This window comes from Pelophylax lessonae (genome assembly GCF_965119305.1).
Source record: "Pelophylax lessonae genome assembly, chromosome: 1".
NCBI lineage: Eukaryota > Metazoa > Chordata > Amphibia > Anura > Ranidae > Pelophylax > Pelophylax lessonae.
This window is the reverse complement of record NC_138768.1, coordinates 752,269,873-752,291,768: the sequence shown is the minus strand read 5'-3', so window position 1 is coordinate 752,291,768 and position 21,896 is coordinate 752,269,873. Positions and strand designations below refer to the sequence as shown.

The following is a 21,896-nucleotide window of genomic DNA, read 5'->3' as shown; positions in this document are numbered from 1 at the left end:
TCTGATGAGCAAGACTGGGCATGCTCAGAGAAGAAAAAACACACGGAAAGTAAACCAGCACATGACATCACTTCTGAAGTAGATTTTTGTTGGCCGAGAAAATTTGTGTGCAGTCTAGGCACATTCCAACCAACAAAACACCACTCTGGACAAAATTCGGACGATCGGTGTGCGTGGCATTAGTCACACGACACTTATCAAGCCAGTAATCCATTTCTGCCCAAACGCGAGTTAAGATATCTGAATCAAGTGCTGTGATAGTGGCTGTGATACCCTGTTTTAGCTCCGCTAGATCAACAGGAAGGGGAGGAGTGAATACCTTGTCCTTTATGTACCCTCCACAGGAAAAAGTCACAAGGTGTTAAGTCAGGACTTCTGGATGGCCATTGGGTCAGTGGCATGTAATAGTACGAGGTAAGGAAGATGTTCATCAAGGTAATCTCGCACGTTGCCTGACCAGTGTGGTGATGCACCATCCAATTGGAGAATAAAGTTGTCACTGTCGTCCTGCAACTGTGGTATCAACCAAAGACTTAACATATTCAAAAAAGAGCCTCCTGTGACAGTATTCTAATGAAAAAAGAAGGGCCGTACACTTTCTTTTTGGACACAGCATAGAACAAATTTACCTTAGGGGAATCTCGCACATGCTGCACTGTAAATCTGGGATTCTCCATTCCCCAAAAGTAAACATTTTGCTTGTTTACCTGACCACTAACGTGAAATGTAGCTTCATCTGTGAAAACGAAGCGATCGACAAAATCGTCATTTTCAAAACGGTGCTGCATTTTGGCACAGAATTCAATGTGCTTTGTCTTGCCAAGGTCCATGAGATTTTGCAACATCTGCACTTTGTATGGAATCATTTTCAGCTTCTTTCTCAAATTCTCTAGACAGTGGGCGGTGAAATCTGCACTTGACGACCCACCCTCTGCTTTGATTTTCCTGGGCTTCGTTGAATGGCAGTGCAAACACTATCGATGACTTTTTCAGGTACATGCGGTCGTCTGGGACTTTTAAGTTTGCACAAACAGCCTGAAGTTTCACATTTTTTATGCCAATCGTAGATAGATTTTCTGGTTGGAGGTTATTTTCTGAATCGTGATTGTAAATGCTGTTGCACCACAGTTACATATTCCCTTTTGCTCAATTCAAGAACACAAAACGCCTTTTCTACAGCAGATGATGCCATTTTGACTGACTAGTCATGTGATACACGTGCCTACGCGTTATCGCCTTTGTCACTTCCCTCAGTAGGGGGTCACAAACTTCATGAGTATATCTACCTAACAGTTCACAGTAGTGGTCTGTGTCTTCAACTGTTACTGTTTTACAGCATCTGGAAACTTTATACTTCTTTATGAATCCCCCTGTATATTGTTTTAAAACCAATAAAAATTTTGAAATATTTGGAGTTAGTCCACAGTTTCATTTTCATGAAAAAATGAACTTATCTTTTTTTTTTTTTTTTATATAATCTTTATTTATTTATACAAAGTCTGTACAAAACAAAATATGTTATATGAGTAAGAAATACATGGCAGTTGTCCAATCAATGTTCAGTTCAACATATCAACAGGGTAGATTGCACATCTAATAGATTTTGCCCGTAGGCCAAACAGAGTGTAACCCTCATCGGGATCTAACGTGTACTGAATTGGCACATCCAGAATTATGTCCTTATGCCCATCCAAGAGTGTATCAGCGTATATAATATTATGAAATATTGGACAGTTACAACTATGCAGAAGTAATTAACAAAAAAGGGGAGAGAACAAAAACTGAACTTATCTTTTTGTCCCGGTTCACACTTGTGCGATGCGGGAAGGCTGCAAATTCGCAGCCTGTTCCCGCATCGCAAACACACCCCTGGCAGTTCACACTGCCATATGCGATACGCAGGGGGTGTCAATTAAATGTTAACGACACCCCCAGTTTGATCGCATATTGCAGTGCGATCTGACAGTTTCGCACAGGATCGGATCGCACAAGTGTGAACCACTGTGCGATCCGATCCTGATGCGGCTGGAAAAAAGGGTCATGTGCACGTTTGGTGCGGATACAGTGCGAATTCAGCCATACAAAGTGTATGGCTGAATTCGCATCCGCACCTCTGATCGCATGTAATGAAGGAGCAGTGCGCTCCGAATTACATGCGATCGGCGCACTCGCAGAAATGTGAACCGGCCCTTTAGGTTAAAGTTTGGCCATGAACTATCTCTGTATAGGGAAAACATTATTTTTTTGTTTGTTTATTTTGTTTTTAAACAAATAAAAAATATAACATAAAAAAACTCCTTTATAAATGTTTAAATTGTGATGTACAGTAAGTAATAGCTTTTGTTCTTCTACCAATTCATTGTAGTTAGGAGGAAAACCACAAGGTGGTGCACTCTTACACTTTAAAGGACCACTATAGTGAAAAATATTGTGTACACCCTTCATAAAGAAAAATAAAAGTTCTTCCATACATAGGGAAAGAAAACTACATCCAGAATACAGAAGAAGTGAAATTGTACCTTGTCACCTTTACAATATAAGAACAAAACTAGTGATTTCTACCTAGTATGAATCACTAAAGATGTTGTGTTGTGTCATATTCATTTGTAGATGTTGACATTTACTTTTAACTAGGCTGCTTTGAAAAAAACAAATCATCTGTCAACTGTGCTGGAAAAGGGGTGAAGTCACTCTCTGATGAATGAGGGAAATCATGGAAAACGTGTACATCCAACAGGGAGACCAGTGAGAGCAATAAAAGGTGACTTCCACCATTTTAAGGTGAATTTAGGATGAACTTTGCCAAAGGGGACCCAGATGGAAATAAAAAAACTGACAGAGGCTCTAATCCTCCCCTACACTATCCAAACGTTTTGGCTATACATACATTTTGACTTGAAGATTCTTTTCAAATATTTCTGGATTTACAAATACCGTGCTGTCCAATGAAAAGTGCATCTAAAGCTTTATCTTCCAGTGTGTCCCAGAGGAAAGAAACACTTCTCATTGGACAGGGCTGTCAGTGACAGCCTGTCACGTAGTCACTCTGACCAATGAGCTCTTGCCATTGCAAGCATTATACTGGATATTTACTCCAGGCCTATCGTGGTGTACAGTGTACGGACTGCTACATGACAGGGCATCATGGCCACTGTCTGCAGCGGGGTTCAAGGGTTGCCAGGAAATTTGGCATTCGCTCCATTAGCTTCATTTTTCAGCTAAAGTTTGGCCAGAAACTATCTCTGTACAGTGAAAACAAGATTTCCTCCATTCGTTTTACTGTGCAAAATGTACAGAGATAGTTTATGGCCATACATTAGATTAGGCTGCAGCAAGGCCACACTACTGTTTTGTAACTGGGCCTTTTAGAGATCTGTTTATCAATGTTTTCACCCAAGATCCACACATGTTTTGCTATTGAATCTTATGTGAATTCTGAGTGAAAACAATGATAAATAGACCCATTATTGTACAATTTAGTAAACCCAGTAGATGTCAGTCCAACCAGGCAGCTATGTGTGTAACACATCAGCAAGGTCCCCCTTTCCAGAAATGTATACAGTAAAAGCTTGGATTGCGAGCATAATTCGTTCCGAAACATGCTTGTAATCCAAAGCACTCTTATATCAAAGCAAATTTTCCTATAAGAAATAATGGAAACTCAGATGATTCATTCCGCAACCATTTATTAATAATTCCTTCAGTTTATAGTCCATATAAAAATATTTTAGCAATGTGTAACCATAAAATGTCCATCCACCAATGGCAGCCTCCACAAGGGGATTAGAAGCAAAATCCAACAGGAGCTACAGAGTATAAAAGAGGCGCATCTAAGTGTAGCAATAAGATTACATTTAATACTTGTCCTTATACCCCAGACAACTTCTGTTTGAGTCTCTAAATGCCCTCTCTTCTCTTCTAACAAAAGGCTACAACTACTAGTTAACTTTGAAAACTAATATTAACTTGGTGACTGTATAAGTCTATGTCTTTGCCTGTACAATACTGTAACCTTGTTATTCTTTTTTTGTTTCTCCTGCATATTGTAATGCTGCTTAAAATTCAATACAAATCTGAAGATAAAAAAAACAAAAAAAACATTAAATTTAATGAAGGTTCAACATTTAGTAACTCACATGGTTGATGATTAAAACAGGCACATCTAAGAATGCAGGCATCCGGAGTAAAGCTGTCCACATAGACTGTCCTCCTTAATGGCGACTCTCACTGCCATCAGTCTGTATTTGTGGCCAGGAAGTCTTCCCTACAGTAGAGCGATCTGAAAGTGCGGCTTGAAGTGCTCGTGGAGTGCAGCATGGAAGGGATGACATTGATGGCGGTGTGGAGGATGGTCTATGTGGACAGCTTTACCCCGGATGCCTGCATACTTACAGTCAGGTCCATAAATATTGGGACAATCGACACAATTCTAATCTTTTGGCTCTATACACCACCACAATGGATTTGAAATGAAACAAACAAGATGTGCTTTAACTGCAGACTTTCAGCTTTAATGTGAGGGTATTTACATCCAAATCAGGTGCATGGTGTAGGAATTACAACAGTTTGTATATGTGCCTCCCACTTTTTAAGGGACCACTTTAATCTCTCCATGCCAAGAGGCACATTTTACTCCTACTCATTCACCAAAAAAAAAAAAAAGTGTCAAAAAGAAATAAAACACACACAGTTTTTCCTTATTAAAAATAAAAAAAAACAATGTCCCCCAATGTAGATTCATCGTCAAACATGATGCCCGCCACCATCGCCGGACCCTGGAAAAAAAAAACGCTCTGCCCGCGACAAAGGCTAATTGCCATCTACCTGCTCTGCCATTTAACAGTTCTTATACAGGTAAGGGGCAGGGTCACCTGGCAACGTCACCTGGTGGCACCCCCCATTGTGACGTCACTGACCAAGCATGCACTGGTTGGAGGTTCATACCAGTTGATGTCGTCAAGTGGCCCCACCCCTTACCTAAAAGAACTGTCAAACGGCGGAGCAGGTAGTCGGTGGCTAGCCTTCGTCGGGGACGGATTTTTGTTTTTTTTTACGTGTAGCACCCTACAGGTATGTGCTAGGCAAAATATAGTGGGCTTTGTCTACCTAACAGCAGAGCCATGTTTTCTTTTGTGCAGGTAGGTTGTCATGGCTGCCGTGTGTTTACTGAGAGGGGAGTCTCCTCACTGGCTCTGCGAGAGGCTTCTCATTGGGCAGTAAAGGAAACCCAATCAGGGGACACATCCAAGCTTGTAACTAGCCCAGAAGGCAGATTATGCTGCAAAGGATTCTGGGAGTGGGTATAAGTTTGGGGGAAGTGCATGACACGTTGTCTTTGGCGGGAGCAGAGTCCCAGGAAGGAGACTGCGGCTGTCTCTCCTCCTGTCTGAGGAAGGTGGATGCCTCGGCCTCGGGGTGTCACCTGAGAGTCCAGAGAGTGCTGAGTTAAGCTGAGGGGGATCCGGTATGCCGAGAGCCTGCGGAGAGAGAGAGGGGTCGAGTCCCAGGAAAGCCTACACAGGTCGTGAGTACTGCGGATTGTCCCTGGGGGTCTGCCTAGAGTCAGAGGGGACCACTCCGGAAGAGGTTTGGGGATCCAAGATCAGCTAGCTGTAAAAGGGGGTACCTAGGTTGAGGACCCTGAAGTGTAAAGGGGGTACATAGTCAGTGGACCCTGAAGAGTTCAAGGAGCAAAGGAATCCTGCAGTCTGGGCCCTGAATTGTATTGTGTGTGCCAGTTACAGTGATAGTTATTTGGAGTTCTACAAAATACTACCTCAAGCTGTGCCAGACGGGGGAAAAGTATTGAAAGACTTACACAGTAAAGCAGTGTCAGGAGTTCTACAGTTCTCAGTCTTGGATTTACTGGACTATAGGTTGGGGATTCAACACTTCCTCTGTTTTACAAAGTGTTCTCAGAGTCAGTGAGCGTTGGTTGGCGCTGGCTAGCATCAAGGAAACGCCAACGGCATTTTTCCAGGATCAAAGTGCCAATTGTAATTAGTTCAAGCCGAGAGGAGTATCCCACTCATTCCCTTCTCCCATCCCCTAATTTATAATAAAAACCACAAACAAAGATGCCGGAGTTGTCACTGTTTCAATTGTCACACCTGGGGACTCAGCTCACATGGGCTGGAGAGGATTCCGGTACTAATGGCAGACCCACATCAGGCCACAGGCCTGGAAACCTTGCTACATACGGATATGGCAATGGCGGCGGACCTCATGATTGACAATGGATCTACATGAGGGGACATTGTTTTTATTTTTATTTTTTTTAGTCAGGGAATTGTCAAAGACTGTATGTATTTTTATTTCTTTTTGACATTTTTGGTGAATGAGTAGGGGTTACTCATTAACATGGGGGAAGGGGGGGTGCTGGGATCGGATCCAGATTCCGAAAAGCCCCCTGCCCGAAAACCCCCACAACCCAGGGTTGTAGCGAAGGGGACCTTGTCCCTATCAACATGGGGACAAAGCACCCCCCATTGGTCTAAGGGCATGAGGTCTGGTATGATTTAGGAGGGGGGGCCTGGTTGCATGTTTGTATAAGGGTCTGGCATGGATTTTAGGGATTAGCCCCAATGCCGTTTTTTTTTTACATTTTTGTATTTCCAGTAATGGTACTGTATTGCCGTCAAATACAATTTTATTTTATTTTTCTTTATAAATGTCAGCTTTGCTGCAGCAGGTTCTATAAACTGAAAAAATGTGCCACTTTACAGGCAGACCAAGGGGGCAACCCTTAGGCAATATAATTAAAGGAATTTTTTATTTTTATTGTTTCACTTTAACCACTTGCCGACTGCTCACAGTAATCCTACTGCGGCAGTGCAGCTCTCCTGGGTCCAGCGATGTAGACCTACGTCACTGGAGTTCATGTGATTTGCCGCCGGAGCCCCGCTCCCGCTGTGTTTAGTCGTGGAAACGGTGAGAAGACCCGTCTGCTTATGTAAACAAAGTAGGCAGCTCTTCTCAGTGCCAGACAGGGAGAGATCACAGGATTCAGCATACCTGAACATGCGATCTCTGTCTCTGTCACAGAATCCCCCCCCCCACCCCCACACACGTCAGTAAGCATACATTTAACCCCTTGATCACCTCTACTGTTAACCCCTTCCCTGCCAGTGTTATTATTACAGTAACAGTGCATATTTGTAGCACTGATTACTGTAATAATGTCACTGATCCCCCCAAAAGTGTAAAAAATGTCAGTTAGGGGTCCGATCTGTCCGCTGCAATGTCGCAGTCCCACAAAAAAATCGCTGATCGCCGCAATTACTAATAAAATATAAACCAAACATTAAAAATGACATAAATTTTTCCCGTAGTTAGAAGACGCGATGACTTTTGCGCAAACCAATCAAAATACCAAAAATATGTAGAAGAAAACAAATTGGCCTAAAATGTTAAAAAAATGTTGATATTTAAATTTTTTTTTGAGAATGTCATATAACAGAATATTGTTTTTTTTTTTTCTTCAAAATTGTCGCTCTTTTTTTGCAAAAAATATAGCGCAAAAAATAAAAATTACACAGGTGATCAAATACCACCAAAAGAAAGCTCTATTTGTGGGGAAAAAGGACATAAATTTTGTTTGGGTACAGAATTGCACGACCATGCAATTGCCCGTTAAAGTAATGCAGTGCCGAATCGCAAAATAGGGCTTGGTCATTAAGGTGGCAAATCCTTATGGTCTTAAAGCGGAGTTCCGGGCACAAAATCTATCTTTTTTTTTTTTGTGCCCATCCGCTTGTTCACCTTCACCTGAAACAGAATTGGATAGTTAGGTTTTTTTTTTTTTTTTTGTACTCACCTTGTAATTGTAGATCGAATATACCAGACATCCCAACCTGCAAAAACTCATTTCAGGGAGGTGGCAAAGTCATTTCAGGGAGGTGAGCCCCCCCCCCACACCTCTTCACTGGTGCTGGTACTGGCCTGGTCACTGGTGCTGGTACTGGTCACTGGTGCTGGTCACTGGTGCTGGTACTGGCCTCTTCACTGGTGCTGGTACTGGCCTGGTCACTGGTGCTGGTACTGGCCTGGTCACTGGTGCTGGTACTGGCCTGGTCACTGGTGCTGGTACTGGTCCTGGTACTGAAAAAACAAGAATATCAGCGCAAGCATGAATAAATAAATGGATGGAAATAGATAAAAGCAGCTGACACCAAGGTAAAAAATATGTAAAACCCAATGTAAAACTGATAATGAAAAGTGCAGCGCTAAAACAATAAGACAATAAAAACATCAATGGATAAATGAAGAGTCTATGAATGGCACACAGTAGTCTTGTAAAAAAGAGGAGAAAACAGTCCAATAAGAAATCCCAATGAAAGTGCTTATTGCTGATCAGTAAACAGGACACAAGTGCTTGTTCAGTGCAATCCTTCACCAGAGGTGCTAGCCTCTCACCTGTAGGCTGTGAAAAGACAGCCTTAAAAGTACACTCCTAGCAATGTGAAAATCCTGACCCGGACAGCAATCACAGAGGGCATCTCTCCTTTTTGTTAAGGTGTTCACAACGATCCCCATGTAATAGAAAGGGGGCAGACCATAGTGCAATATGTTTCAAACACCACAATTTATTGATAAAACAAATGGACAGCCTCTTACTTCAAGGTAATGCAAAAACGAGCAGTACAGCAATCCAGCTGGTCTCCAGACAGAGCGGAACGCTTGCTGACAGGGGCTACGAGTGAGAGTACGCAGCTTCATTTTGAGTAGTTTGTTTTTTTGTTTGTCTAAGAACTACTTTTGGTTCGACAGACAATACTACTTACAAACAAGAGGCGTAGCAATGGGCGCTCGTTTTGCTCCCAGTGTGGCCAATCTTTTTATGGCCCACTGGGAGGAAGAAGTCATCTTTAAAGAGCGCCCTCCCGAGTTACTTTGCTACAAACGCTATATCGATGACGTGCTGCTCATTTGGGATGGTACAAGAGACTCTTTAGATAGATTCATGGATAAAATGAACAACAATGATAAAAATATAGTCCTCACATGGACCGTGAGTGACAGTGATATTGTCTTTCTTGACCTTGACATTTCCAAGGACAATGATCACTTCAAAACGCACACGCACTTTAAGGTAACTGACCGTAACTAGTACATTCCGTTAGACAGCTGCCATCACAGGAACTGGTTATGTAACATACCTAAAGGGCAGTTTATTCGTTTAAGAAGGAACTGCACACTAGTTGAAGAGTATGAAACACAGGCACATATATTAAAAGATCGGTTTGTCGAAAAGGGTTATGACACTACAAAACTTGAGAGTGACATCCTTGAAGTAAAAAATAAAGAGAGGTCCAGTTTATTGGCAGATAAGACACAGGTAGCACCATATGACAACGGTGGATATAAGATTGTCATGGAATATAATGCACAATTTAAGAAAGTGGAGAAAATCATCACCAAACATTGGCCAATACTCCAGCAGGACAAGATCCTAGGCCCTACCTTACCCAATAAACCAGCGTTTATTTATAAAAAAGCCCCCACAATGAGAAATTTCCTGGCACCAGGGGTAATTGATCCCCCCAACCCGGGTGAAAATAAGCTTTTTTCATTTCTTTCGGGTTTTCATGCATGTGGAAGGTGTGTGGCCTGTAAAACTTCTAAGTTTAATACTAAGAAGAAAAAGGAATTTGTAGCCCACACCACGGGTGAATCCTATAAAATCAAGGACCTGATCACATGTGCGTCCACAGGGGTGGTCTACATGCTGGAGTGCAAGTGTGGGCTCCAGTATGTGGGCAGGACCACTAGGGCGCTACAAGTCCGTGTTGGAGAACATATGAGTAGTATAAGAAAGGGCAAGAAAGCCCATCATGTTGTCCAACACTTCAAACAATTTCACAACAAAGATCCCAAGGACTTGAAATTTTGGGGGATCGAAAAGGTCAAGAAACATTGGAGGGGGGGTAATTTTATTAGGCAAATAAGTAAGCGTGAATCTTACTGGATCTTTGAGACAAAAGTTGGGGTCCCCAGAGGTCTAAATGTGGACTTCGACCTCAACTGTTTTATCTCAGATCGGTAGTTTTACTTCGTTTTTACCCTCAAGTTTTTTATCAATACTTTTTATCAACATATGAATTTTAGGTCCCTTATACATATGGGCTTTTATGATATGGACTCTATTATATACCCATTTTATGTATGTTTTTTTGACCTTTGAACGCTATTGTATTTATGGATTTACATTTGATGTTTTTATCATATGTTTTTTATTATATATTGTCGTTTTTTTTTTTTTTGTTTTTCTTTTTTCTGTATTGCTTTCTTTTGTATACAGGGGCTGCGAGTGATTTATCATGATCCCCTCATGTATTTATACATTTAGGGGCATTAGTTCCCAAATATATGTTTTTTTCTGTAATTTTTATTAATATATGTTTTGCCATATTTATGTTAGTTCTGATATTCTATATCCCCCCGCTCTTGAACAGTAATGGGCGTTATTAGCCCTTGTTGCTGTCTCAGTGTATATGGAGGACTCTGTTTATGTTCCTGGGTCAATGTACTGCTTCCTGTGTGGGGCGGGCCCTGGGGCACTTCCGGTTTTCCTCCGACGTTGCTATGCCAGCAGCGACGCTGAATTGAGCGGAGTGATGCATATAAAAAGAGTGACGTCCGCCCCTCCGCCCATACGCTGAGGAAGTCCCGCCCACGGACGATACGCGTGCGCAAGGGAGAGGAGATCGTGACGTCACTCGTAGCCCCTGTCAGCAAGCGTTCCGCTCTGTCTGGAGACCAGCTGGATTGCTGTACTGCTCGTTTTTGCATTACCTTGAAGTAAGAGGCTGTCCATTTGTTTTATCAATAAATTGTGGTGTTTGAAACATATTGCACTATGGTCTGCCCCCTTTCTATTACATGGGGATCGTTGTGAACACCTTAACAAAAAGGAGAGATGCCCTCTGTGATTGCTGTCCTGGTCATGATTTTCAAATTGCTAGGAGTGTACTTTTAAGGCTGTCTTTTCACAGCCTACAGGTGAGAGGCTAGCACCTCTGGTGAAGGATTGCACTGAACAAGCACTTGTGTCCTGTTTACTGATCAGCACTGAGCACTTTCATTGGGATTTCTTATTGGACTGTTTTCTCCTCTTTTTTACAAGACTACTGTGTGCCATTCATAGACTCTTCATTTATCCATTGATGTTTTTATTGTCTTATTGTTTTAGTGCTGCACTTTTCATTTTCAATTGGTCCTGGTACTGGCCTGGTCACTGGTGCTGGTACTGGCCTGGTCACTGGTGCTGGTACTGGTCACTGGTGCTGGTCACTGGTGCTGGTACTGGCCTGGTCACTGGTGCTGGTACTGGTCTCAGGTGCTGGCTCTCTGGTGCTTCTCTCAGGTTAGGTCACTGTGTCTGTCACAGAGTGGGGTGTCACGATGATTGGTCCCGCGCGCCAAAATGCCTCCTGGAGTAGACGATGTGGCTGTAGTAGAGAGCAAAGCCGCTTCTTGCTCTCTGCAGCTCCTCCCACAGGCGGAGTGCATGACTCATATCACTCAGCCTGTGAGCCGGCTCTACTTCGGCTCCGACATGATTTCTCTGTGCAGGCTCAGCTTGCTGACAGCTGACACACTCTCTGCCTGCATCCATGAGTCATCTCATCTGACTCACTGTGACTCACACACACAGCCGGGATATTGCCCTGAGCTTGCGGGTGTCCGTGAGCTCAGGGCGGAAAGCGGGAGTCTCCCGCGACTTGCGGGAGACTTGAGATGTCTGATATACTCACCTCTTCTTCACTTCCTCCCTCTGCGCCGCGGCTCCGCCGTCACTTCCGGGCTTGCAATGATTCCTGGGAGCTGAACGTCATCGCTCCCAGGAATCAATGCAACGGCACCGGCCCCGCTCGTCACTTCCGGGGCGACGCCGCATTCCCTGCTAAACAGCTTCTGGGCATGCCCAGAAGCTGTGGAGGAATGCGGCGCCGCACCTGAAGTGACGAGAGGGGCCGGTGCAGGCGCATTCTGGGAGAAGAAGATGCGGAAGAAGACGCGGAAGAGGATCGCGCCGGCTTCAGCTGCCCACAAGAGAGATGGCAACTCTGTGGAAGAAATTTTATAAGTAAGTATTTCTTCTTGCAGGTAAGTGCGAACCGGGACAGATCAGAGGCTAGCCATTGTGGAATGTGCTAGCCCTGACTGTCCCGGGGGTATGTTTATTGAAAAATGGTTTCTGTGCCCGGAACTCCGCTTTAAAGTGGTTAAAGGTTTCCAGAATTGAAGCTTTTACCACTTCCCGACCACAGATATACTGCGGCAAGCTGGCTCAACTGCGTGAATCGCTGTACGTCGCTCCTCGGGAGCGAGCATGGGGGGTGCGAACGGCAGTTCACGAGAGGGTAAGCTGATCTGCGAGGCCGACGGAGTGAAGAGAGAACAGTTGTTCTCTCTGATATCAACACAGAGCTCCTGTGTTTCTCCTGTTTAGGGACACAGGTCTCTGTGTTGATGTCACAAGCCCATCAACCACACAGTTAGAAAACACCCGCTAAGCTCACATTTAACCATTTAATCATCCCTGGGTTAACCCCTTCCTTGCCAGTGTCATTATTACAGTAACAGTGCATATTTTTAACACTGATTACTGTAGCAATGCCACTGGTCCCCACCAAGATGTAAAAAATGTCAGTTCGGGGTCTGATCTGTCCACCGCAATGTTGCAGTCCCAAATTGGCCTAAAATGATGAAGAAATTAGATTTTTTTTTTTGGAAATGTTATATAGCATAAAGTAAAAATATATCAGAATTGTCGCTCTTTTTTTGTTTATAGCGCAAAAAATAAAAATCGCACAGGTGATCAAATACCACCAAAAGAAAGCTCTATTTGTGGGGATAAAACGGCATCAATTTTATTTGGGTACTGCGTCGCATGACTGCGCAATTGTCCATTAAAATAACGCAGTGCCAAATCACAAAAAATGGCCTGGTCATTAAGGGGGGAAAACCTTCTGGTCCTTAAGTGGTTAAATTCTTATCTTTCTGCATTACACTACAAAACTCTAATAATGACATGTACTATCAAGTACATCTATACAGACAGACAATACATCTATACAGTATTCAGATTCTCCTCTATGCTTCTGCTGGCTTTGTTAATAAAGCTTGGTGAAATGAAGCTGGGAAAACCATGTCTGACTGCTGAAGAACTTCCTGACTCTCTGATTGGTGGACAAGTCCTGCGGAATGTCACATGTGCAGTACGTCCACAAACACTGACGCCCCCGTCTACAAGAGATAGGATAACACTCCGTACAGTAGTAGCATCCGTACGGCTCTTCCATTATACTGTACACGGTGGAGCCATTTTTATGAAGACCGATGGCCTGGAAAGCCGTGGCCGTTCTCCGGGAAGATGGCTGCCGCACTGGAGACAAAGCTGTGAAGCGTGTGTGTTCTCTAGTGAGCGGGGCTGCTGACAGGTACACAGACTTCTGTATGAGCAGACTTATCCGCCGGGAGAGATCAGCGGATAGATGGCGGGGGTGTCTGCCCAGAGCCGGGGCTGGTCCTCACTCTGCAGGCTCTACCTCCGGCTTCATGCGGTCAGAGCGAGCCCTGGGACGGCCTGCCATGGTGAGTAGGTGATGGGTGAAGGAGGGAGAGGCCATACAATGTCTGTCATTACCCCCAGGCTGCTGACATCACTAACTTCATTCCAACCTACAGATCCACAAGACTGCTTCATAGATATCCCACTTTATGTTTTATTTAACCACTTCAGTGCTGGGAATCTTCACCCCCTTCCTGCCCAGGCCAGTTTTCAGCATTTAGTGCTGTCACACTTTGAATGACAATTACTCAGTCAGGCAACACTGTACTCACACTAAAGTTTTATCACAGATAAGACAGACAGAACTTTTGTTCGGTGGTATTTAATCACCACTGGGGTTTTTATTTTGCTAAACAAATGAAAAAAGATTTCCCCTCTATTCCTGTTCTGGGGACATCCCAAATGTTGGGTCTTTATTTCCCTTTCATTTTTGGTGATAAGAGTAAACAGGATGAATGAAGAGGGTGAATCTCCCTACCCGGGGAACAGACAACAATAAACACTGACCGGTGTCATCATCCCTCTGCACTCTGTCCAAGAATGTGAGAAAAAAGGTTTGCCTTTAGTTATAGTTTAATCCTATAAAGAAAGTATTACTGGTCAGATGGTAACCTGTATGATGACCTTAAAGCTCTGTCTGTACAGTCAAATGTAGATCCACCAAAACTCTGTAATATCCCTACATTCCTCATCTATCCAATCAGGCAGACCCTTCTACTTCATACCTATTGGTAGATCTAAAGAGTTTTGTACAATCAGATTGTACTGGGTATTGTCCGCTCTAGATGGTGGATGAGTGTGTGTGTGTGTGTGTGTGTGTGTGTGTATACACATGGATGGATGGGTGCGTGTGTGTGTGTGTACATGTGGATGTATGAGTGCGTGTGTGTGTAAACACGTGGATGGATGGATGTGTGTGTGTACACGTGGATGGGTGTGTGTATGTGGGTGAGTGTGTGTGTGTGTGTGTGTGTGTATACACACGTGGGGGGTGTGTGTGTGTGTGTGTGTGTGTGTGTGTGTGTGTGTGTGTGTATGTATACACGTGGATGGGTGTGTGTGTGTATGTACACGTGGATGGGTGTGTGTGTGTGTGTACACGTGGATGGGTGTGTGTGTGTACACGTGGATGGGTGTGTGTGTGTACACGTGGATGGGTGTGTGTGTACACGTGGATGGGGGTGTGTGTGTGTGTATACACGTGGATGGATGTGTGTGTGTATGTACACGTGGATGGGTGTGTGTGTGTGTGTACACGTGGATGGGTGTGTGTGTGTGTGTACACGTGGATGGGTGTGTGTGTGTACACGTGGATGGGGGTGTGTGTGTGTGTATACACGTGGATGGATGTGTGTGTGTGTGTGTGTACACGTGGATGGGTGTGTGTGTACACGTGGATGGGTGTGTGTATACACGTGGATGTGTGTGTGTGTATACACGTGGATGTGTGTGTGTGTATACACGTGGATGTGTGTGTGTGTATACACGTGGATGGGGGTGTGTGTGTGTATACACGTGGATGGGGGTGTGTGTGTGTGTACACGTGGATGGGGGTGTGTGTGTGTTTACACGTGGATGGGTGTGTGTGTGTTTACACGTGGATGGGTGTGTGTGTGTGTACACGTGGATGGGTGTGTGTGTACACGTGGATGGGTGTGTGTGTACACGTGGATGGGTGTGTGTGTACACGTGGATGGGTGTGTGTGTGTGTACACGTGGATGGGTGTGTGTGTGTGTACACGTGGATGTGTGTGTGTGTGTACACGTGGATGGGTGTGTGTGTGTACACGTGGATGGGTGTGTGTGTGTGTGTGTGTGTGTACACGTGGATGGGTGTGTGTGTGTGTGTACACGTGGATAGGTGTGTGTACACGTGGATAGGTGTGTGTACACGTGGATGGGTGTGTGTACGTGGATTGGTGTGTGTGTACACGTGGATGGGTGTGTGTACGTGGATTGGTGTGTGTGTACACGTGGATGGGGGTGTGTGTGTGTGTACACGTGGATGGGGGTGTGTGTGTGTACACGTGGATGGGTGTGTGTGTGTGTACACGTGGATGGGTGTGTGTACGTGGATTGGTGTGTGTACACGTGGATGGGTGTGTGTGTGTGTACGTGGATGGGTGGGTGGGTGTGTGTACATGTCGATGTGTGTGTACACGTGGATGGGTGTGTGTATACGTGGGTGTGCGTATATATGTTAAAACTTGGTATTCAGAGCTCATCACCCCGTACATGCATAAAAACGAGTGGAAAAACTGCAGATTTCACTTTCAGAGACGCGAGTTTTCCTCGGTTTTCATGCGCTGTTTCCTAAGTTTTTATTTTTCTGCACGTTGTCAATAGTATTCATACGTGTCAGTTATGTGCCCTATTCACACCATTATGTTGTTTTGCAGAAAACTACATACATGTTGCAGATTCCTGCGCAGAAAAAATCCTCCTGTGATACTAGAGGTGTGAGGTGAACTGGGCGCATGGAGAACAATTCTTTTCTCTGTGCCCTTGAAGAACACATACAGAAAAACGGACACCACTGCACATGGTGTGAACTAGGCCTAATGCCCTGTACACACTATCAGATTATCTGAAGACTTTTTTCTTCAGATTTACCTTTTCTATGTAGTGCAAGGGCCTGCCGGATTGCATACAAATTGAAAGTGTTTAGGTTTGACCTCATATTATATGGTTTTGGTAAGTCTGCAGACTAAAGTCTTCAGATAATCTGATAGTGTGTACAGGGCATTAGTGGGTTTGGGAACCCTCCTAACCTTTATAGCCAAGGAAGCTGCCATCTTAGCTTCTGTTTGATCTGTAACTGCCATGGTGCTGCACATGTGATTATTTATGACACCAGCCATCTGATGGTTTGACGGTTTGGTTGAGAGACAATCAAATGTGACAGTTAGCATTCTCGGCATGTAACTGCTTTTTAAAAAATTTGATGGGTTTAGTTCCGCTTTTAGTTCTGCTTCAAAGCATACAATGCCTTGAAAAAGTATTCTTACCTATTGAAATTTTCCACATTTTGTCATGTTGCAACCAAAAACGTAATTGTATTTTATTGGGATTTTATGTGATAGACTAACATAAAGTGGCACATAATTGTGAAGTGGAAGGAAAATGATAAATGGTTTTCAGTTTTTTTTTACAAATATCAGAAAAGTGTGGCGTACATTTGTATTCAGCCTCCCTGAGTCAATACTTTGTAGAACCACCTTTCACTGCAATTACAGCTGCAAGTCTTTTTGGGGATGCCTCTACCAGCTTTGCACATCTGGAGAGTGAATTTTCTGCCCATTCTTCTTTGCAAAACAGCTCAAGCTCTGTCCGTTTGGAAGGGAGAGCGCCTGTGAACAGCAATTTTCAAGTCTTGCCACAGATTTTCAATTGGATCTAGGTCTGGACCTTGACTTGGCTATTCTAACACATGAAGTTGCTTTGATCTAAGCCATTCCATTGTAGCTCTGGCTGTATGTTTAGGGTCGTTGTCCTGCTGGAAGGTGAACCTCTGCCCCAGTCTCAGGTCTTTTGCAGACTCCAACAGGTTTTCTTCTGCAATTGCCCTGTATTTGGCTCCATCCATCTTCCCATTAACTCTGACCAGCTTCCCTGTCCCTGCTGAAGAAAAGCATCCCCACAACATGATGCTGCCACCACCATGTTTCACAGTGGGGACGGTGTGTTCAGGGTGATGTGCAGCGTAAGTTTTCCACCACATGTTATGTTTTGCTTTTAGGCCAAAAGTTCAATTTTGGTCTCATCTGACCAGAGCAACGTCTTCCACATGTTTGCTGTGTCCCCCACATGGCTTCTCACAAACCTACAAACTGGACTTCTTATGGCTTTGTTTCAACAATGGCTTTCTTGTAGCCACTCATCTACAAAGGCCAGATTTGTGGAGTGCATGACTAATGCCTTACTGACAACAACCTTCTGGATGCCCTACAGTCCAGCTTCTGTCCACAACATTTTCACAGAAACTGCCTACTAAAACTCACCAATAGCCAGTACTCCATACTCATACTCTTAGACTTTTCTGCTGCCTTCCACACAGTTGACCACCCACTCCTCCTCAAACTCGACTCCCTTGGCCTCCACGACTCTGCTCTTCCCTGGTTCTCCTCCTACCTATCTCAGCACACTTTCAGTGTCGCATACAACAACATGTCTTCTTCCTCTTTCTGTTGGGGTACTCCAAGGCTCTGCCCCAGGGCCCCTCCTATTCTCTCTCTCTCTATATACCTCTTCCCTGGGCCAATTGATAACGTCCCATGGTTTCCGTTACCACCTTTGTGCTGACGACACCCAGATCTATCTCTCAACTCCTCAACTCACCGCCTCAATCTCCTCGCGCATAACAAACTTACTGAGCAACATATCAGTATGGATGTCACACCACTTCCTCAAACTCATTCTTTCTAAAGCCCCGTACACACGCGTCGATAATTGGCTGTGAATTTTCGGCCAACGTCCAATCTGCCGATTTTCGGCTTGTTAGTATGATGCTTCCGACAACCAACTCCGACTTTTCGGCTGAAAAAAATCTGGTGTGCAGACTATAAAATTTTTGTTGGCCGTCAACACACGGCCGATTTTCGTGCAGTCAGTACAGATTTCGACGGGGAAAAATCCGATGAGCAAGACTGGGCATGCTCAGTGAAGAAAAAACACAAAGAAAAGAAACCAACACATGACATCACTTCTGAAGTAGAATTTTGTTGGCCGAGAAAATTTTTGTGCAGTCTAGGCGCATTCCAACCAACCAAACACAACTTGGACAAAAGTCGGACAATCGGTCGGCCGACAAACGTTGCTTGTGTACGGGGCTTCAGACGACTGAGCTTGTAATATTTCCTCCTCCCCCGATCCCCGCTCCATGACTTTACCATGGAGACCAACAGCACAACCATTGGTCCATCCACACATGCCAGGGTGCTGGGTGTAATCCTAGACTCTGACCTCTCCTTCAGCCCCCACATCCAATCACTGGCTAAATCTTGCTGCCTTAACCTCTGCAACATCCTACAGAATTTGCCCCTTCCTAACTAACGACACCCCAAAACAACTTATTTACTTCTTAGTTATTTCCCAATTTTATTTATAACATTTTTTTTCTTAATGTGTTTTTTTTTTTTTGCCTCTTTGTAACGTTCTCTGTGAACCCCTTGACCTTTCCTTTTTATTTCCTGTTTGAAATGAGCAGTGCATTTTAACGTGGTTCTAAAGGCAGGAGGTTTTCATCTTAATGCATTCTATTCATCGATCTTAAACTTTGTGTGCAGCAGCCCCCCCTCAGCCCCCTAATACTTACCTGAGCCCATCTCAATCCAGCGATGTTGCACAAGAGGCTCGGCTGTCCATGACTCTCCCTCATTAGCTGAGACCGCAGCGGATGCCATTGGCTCCCACTGCTGTCAAAGTCAATGAGCCAATGAGGAGAGGGGGGGGGTGGGGCTAAGGCAGTGGCTCCATGTCTAAATGGACACACAGAGCAGTGGCGTGGGTGCCCCCATAGCAAGCTTCTTGCTGTGGGGGCACTCAACAGGAGGGAGGCTCCAGAAGCTCCAGCCAAGGACCTGAGAAGAGGAGGAACTGGGCTGCTCTGTGCAAAACCATTACACAGAGCAGGTAAGTCTAACATGTTTTTATTTTTTAAATAACGGAGACTTTAATATCACTTTAATTGCAGTAATTTGCACTGCTCTATGCACACTAAACATCCCATACTCAGTACTCCATCGACCGTTCCTGGAGCAAGCAAGAGACAGTAGCCAGAGTCCTCCATACAGTAGGACCATGGAGAACAAACGTAGCCACCCTCTATCAGGAAGTTGGATCACAACTGCAAAAATAAAATTGAATTTGGAAGCTGAGAGCAGTAGAAAACATACTTGAAAAAAGTTTAGTGTCACTTTTTCTTTGTGCCTGGCCTATTGTAATAATACAGCCAGGCGGGTGCTTTCTTATTCCAGGTGCATGTCCTATGACCTCTCCCCTCTCCTGCCATTTGTGCGCACCCCCAGGGACGCTCAGTAGCGCAACCTGTGTTGGTTGTGTGCCTTGGCTCATCACAGATCAGGGTAAAGGGCCAATCAGAGCGGCCTTTTACTATGTGATTACTCTGTCCAATTGCAGTGGATCATAAAATATAAACCATAGCTTGTAATTTGCTGTTACCGGTTTTCCATCCTCCCATACAGACCACATGTGAGAGGAAGGAGAGAGGTCTGTACCAGGATCTGTGAGTTTAGCAATTCCACTGTGATTTACTGTGAAATCCCACTGTTACACACACAGAACCACCTGCCAGTGCCCTGATTGCAGCAAGTGTACCTGTCACACCAGTGCTGCCATCATCAGTGGCCCGATTAGCTGGTCTACCTGTCACACCAATGCTGCCATCGTCAGTGGCCTTATTAGCTGGTCTACCTGTCACACCAATGCTGCCATCGTCAGTGGCCTTATTAGCTGGTCTACCTGTCACACCAATGCTGCCATCGTCAGTGGCCTGATTAGCTGGTCTACCTGTCACACCAATGCTGCCATCATCAGTGGCCTGATTAGCTGGTCTACCTGTCACACCAATGCTGCCATCGTCAGTGGCCTGATTAGCTGGTCTACCTGTCGCACCAATGCTGCCATCATCAGTGGACTGATTAGCTGGTCTACCTGTCACACCAGTGTTGCCATCGTCAGTGGCCTGATTAGCTGGTCTACCTGTCACACCAATGCTGCCATCATCAGTGGCCTGATTAGCTGGTCTACCTGTCACACCAAAATCTGATAGGTAATCAGGAAATTAGATGTGTAATTTTATGCCCCCTAGAACGATTGAAGGTGCTTCTTGGATGTTGGGCCTCTGTGTGGCCAGGCTGTGAAGTCTCACATGTGGTATTGCCATACTCAGGACGAGTGGCAGAATGTATTTTGGGGTTTATTTGTCAGTATGTCAATGCTGTGTGTTAGAAATATCCTATAAATTAACAACTTTGTAGAAAAAAACAAAAAAAAAACTTTCTGCACAGAATTTGCCTTTCTTGCACTGCATGTCAAGCTGAACTCCAGGAATTGTAAAAAGGTATGGATTGTCAAGGGTTAAGTCCAACAAGGTGCGTGCCACCCCATGGACTTCTCTTTATTTTACAATTGATATTTTTACTGAACATCGTGAGTACAGCTATTGCTATACTTCCTGCTCTAGGAAGCTGGACTTTCTGGTCTCAGGTCACTTTCTGGTGACTTGCATGCAGCCATTGTGTTTGCCACTCTCCTCTGCTTCCTCCCCAATCCTAGATCGCTCTGTATTATGTGAACCTATTCACCACATACAAAGCCTTCTGTGAATGAACAGTGGAGTGGAGGGAAGAAATAGGCAGAACTGCTATGTGTGAGAAGACAGTGTCTCTCCTGTCCGAGGTCTGGAGTGTAGCTATAGCTGTAAATAACATAGGCAATCCAAGAGGTGGCATGCATTTCCTTGGACTTAAAGAGGACGTAAACCCTCTGAAAACAAATGTGAAAAAAAACCTGTAAAGACAAAGGCATAATGAGCTAGTATGCATCGCATACTAGCTCATTATGAAGTACTTACCTAAAAACAAAGCCCCTGCAGTGCCAACAGGACGGCTGACATGTTCGGCCGTCCTGCTTCCTGGATCGCGTCCTCCGGCCATCTGATTGGCCGGAGGCGCGATTACATCACTCCCGCGCATGCGCACGGGAGCCGCCGTTCACAGCACAGGGCTCTTAAGGAATGGCACGGGTGGCCGTTTCTTTAGAGCGTATGCGCCGATGACATCATCGGCTGCATGCATTGTAAATATCTCCTAAGCGGTGCATGTTTAGGAGATATTTTATAGCACCTATAGGTAAGCCTTAATGTAGGCATACCTATAGGTTAAAGTCTTTAACCACTTGCCGACCGCCGCACGATTATTTACTGCGGCGGTCAGCCCCTTGCAGGCAGAGCGACGTAGTACTACGTCGCTAGCCTGTGAGGGTCTAGGGAGCGAGCGCGTGCCCCCCGCTCCCGAGTGGTCACGGACCCCCCCCCGCGTGTGTGACCGGCGGACCCGATCGTCCGCCGATCACTCGCGATCGTCGGTGGAGAGGGAGAAAGGCAGGCGGCTAGTGTAAACAAGCCGCCTGTCATTCTCCCCGGTGTATGAATGGTGATCATATGGTTCTACTATGTAGGACCGTTGATCACTGTTCATACATCTCAAGCCACAGCCAATCACAGTAAGAATCACGCCCCTAGGGACACACACAGCCCCCTCCCTCTCAAAAAAAAGTTAACCCCTTCACTACCAGTGTA

At 44.8% G+C, this 21,896-nt stretch overlaps 1 protein-coding gene across 1 annotated transcript in view; it reads left to right on the top strand.

Moving 5' to 3' along the window:
- Window positions 1–13,411: 13,411 nt before the first annotated feature.
- SLC30A9 (solute carrier family 30 member 9) overlaps window positions 13,412–21,896 on the top strand; it is a 201,967-nt gene continuing 193,482 nt past the window's right edge. Inside the window, exon 1 of the mRNA XM_082243525.1 lies at window positions 13,412–13,599. Within this exon, the coding sequence (XP_082099651.1) occupies window positions 13,500–13,599 (100 nt within the window). The 5' untranslated portion in view covers window positions 13,412–13,499. The remainder of the gene's footprint in view (window positions 13,600–21,896) is intronic.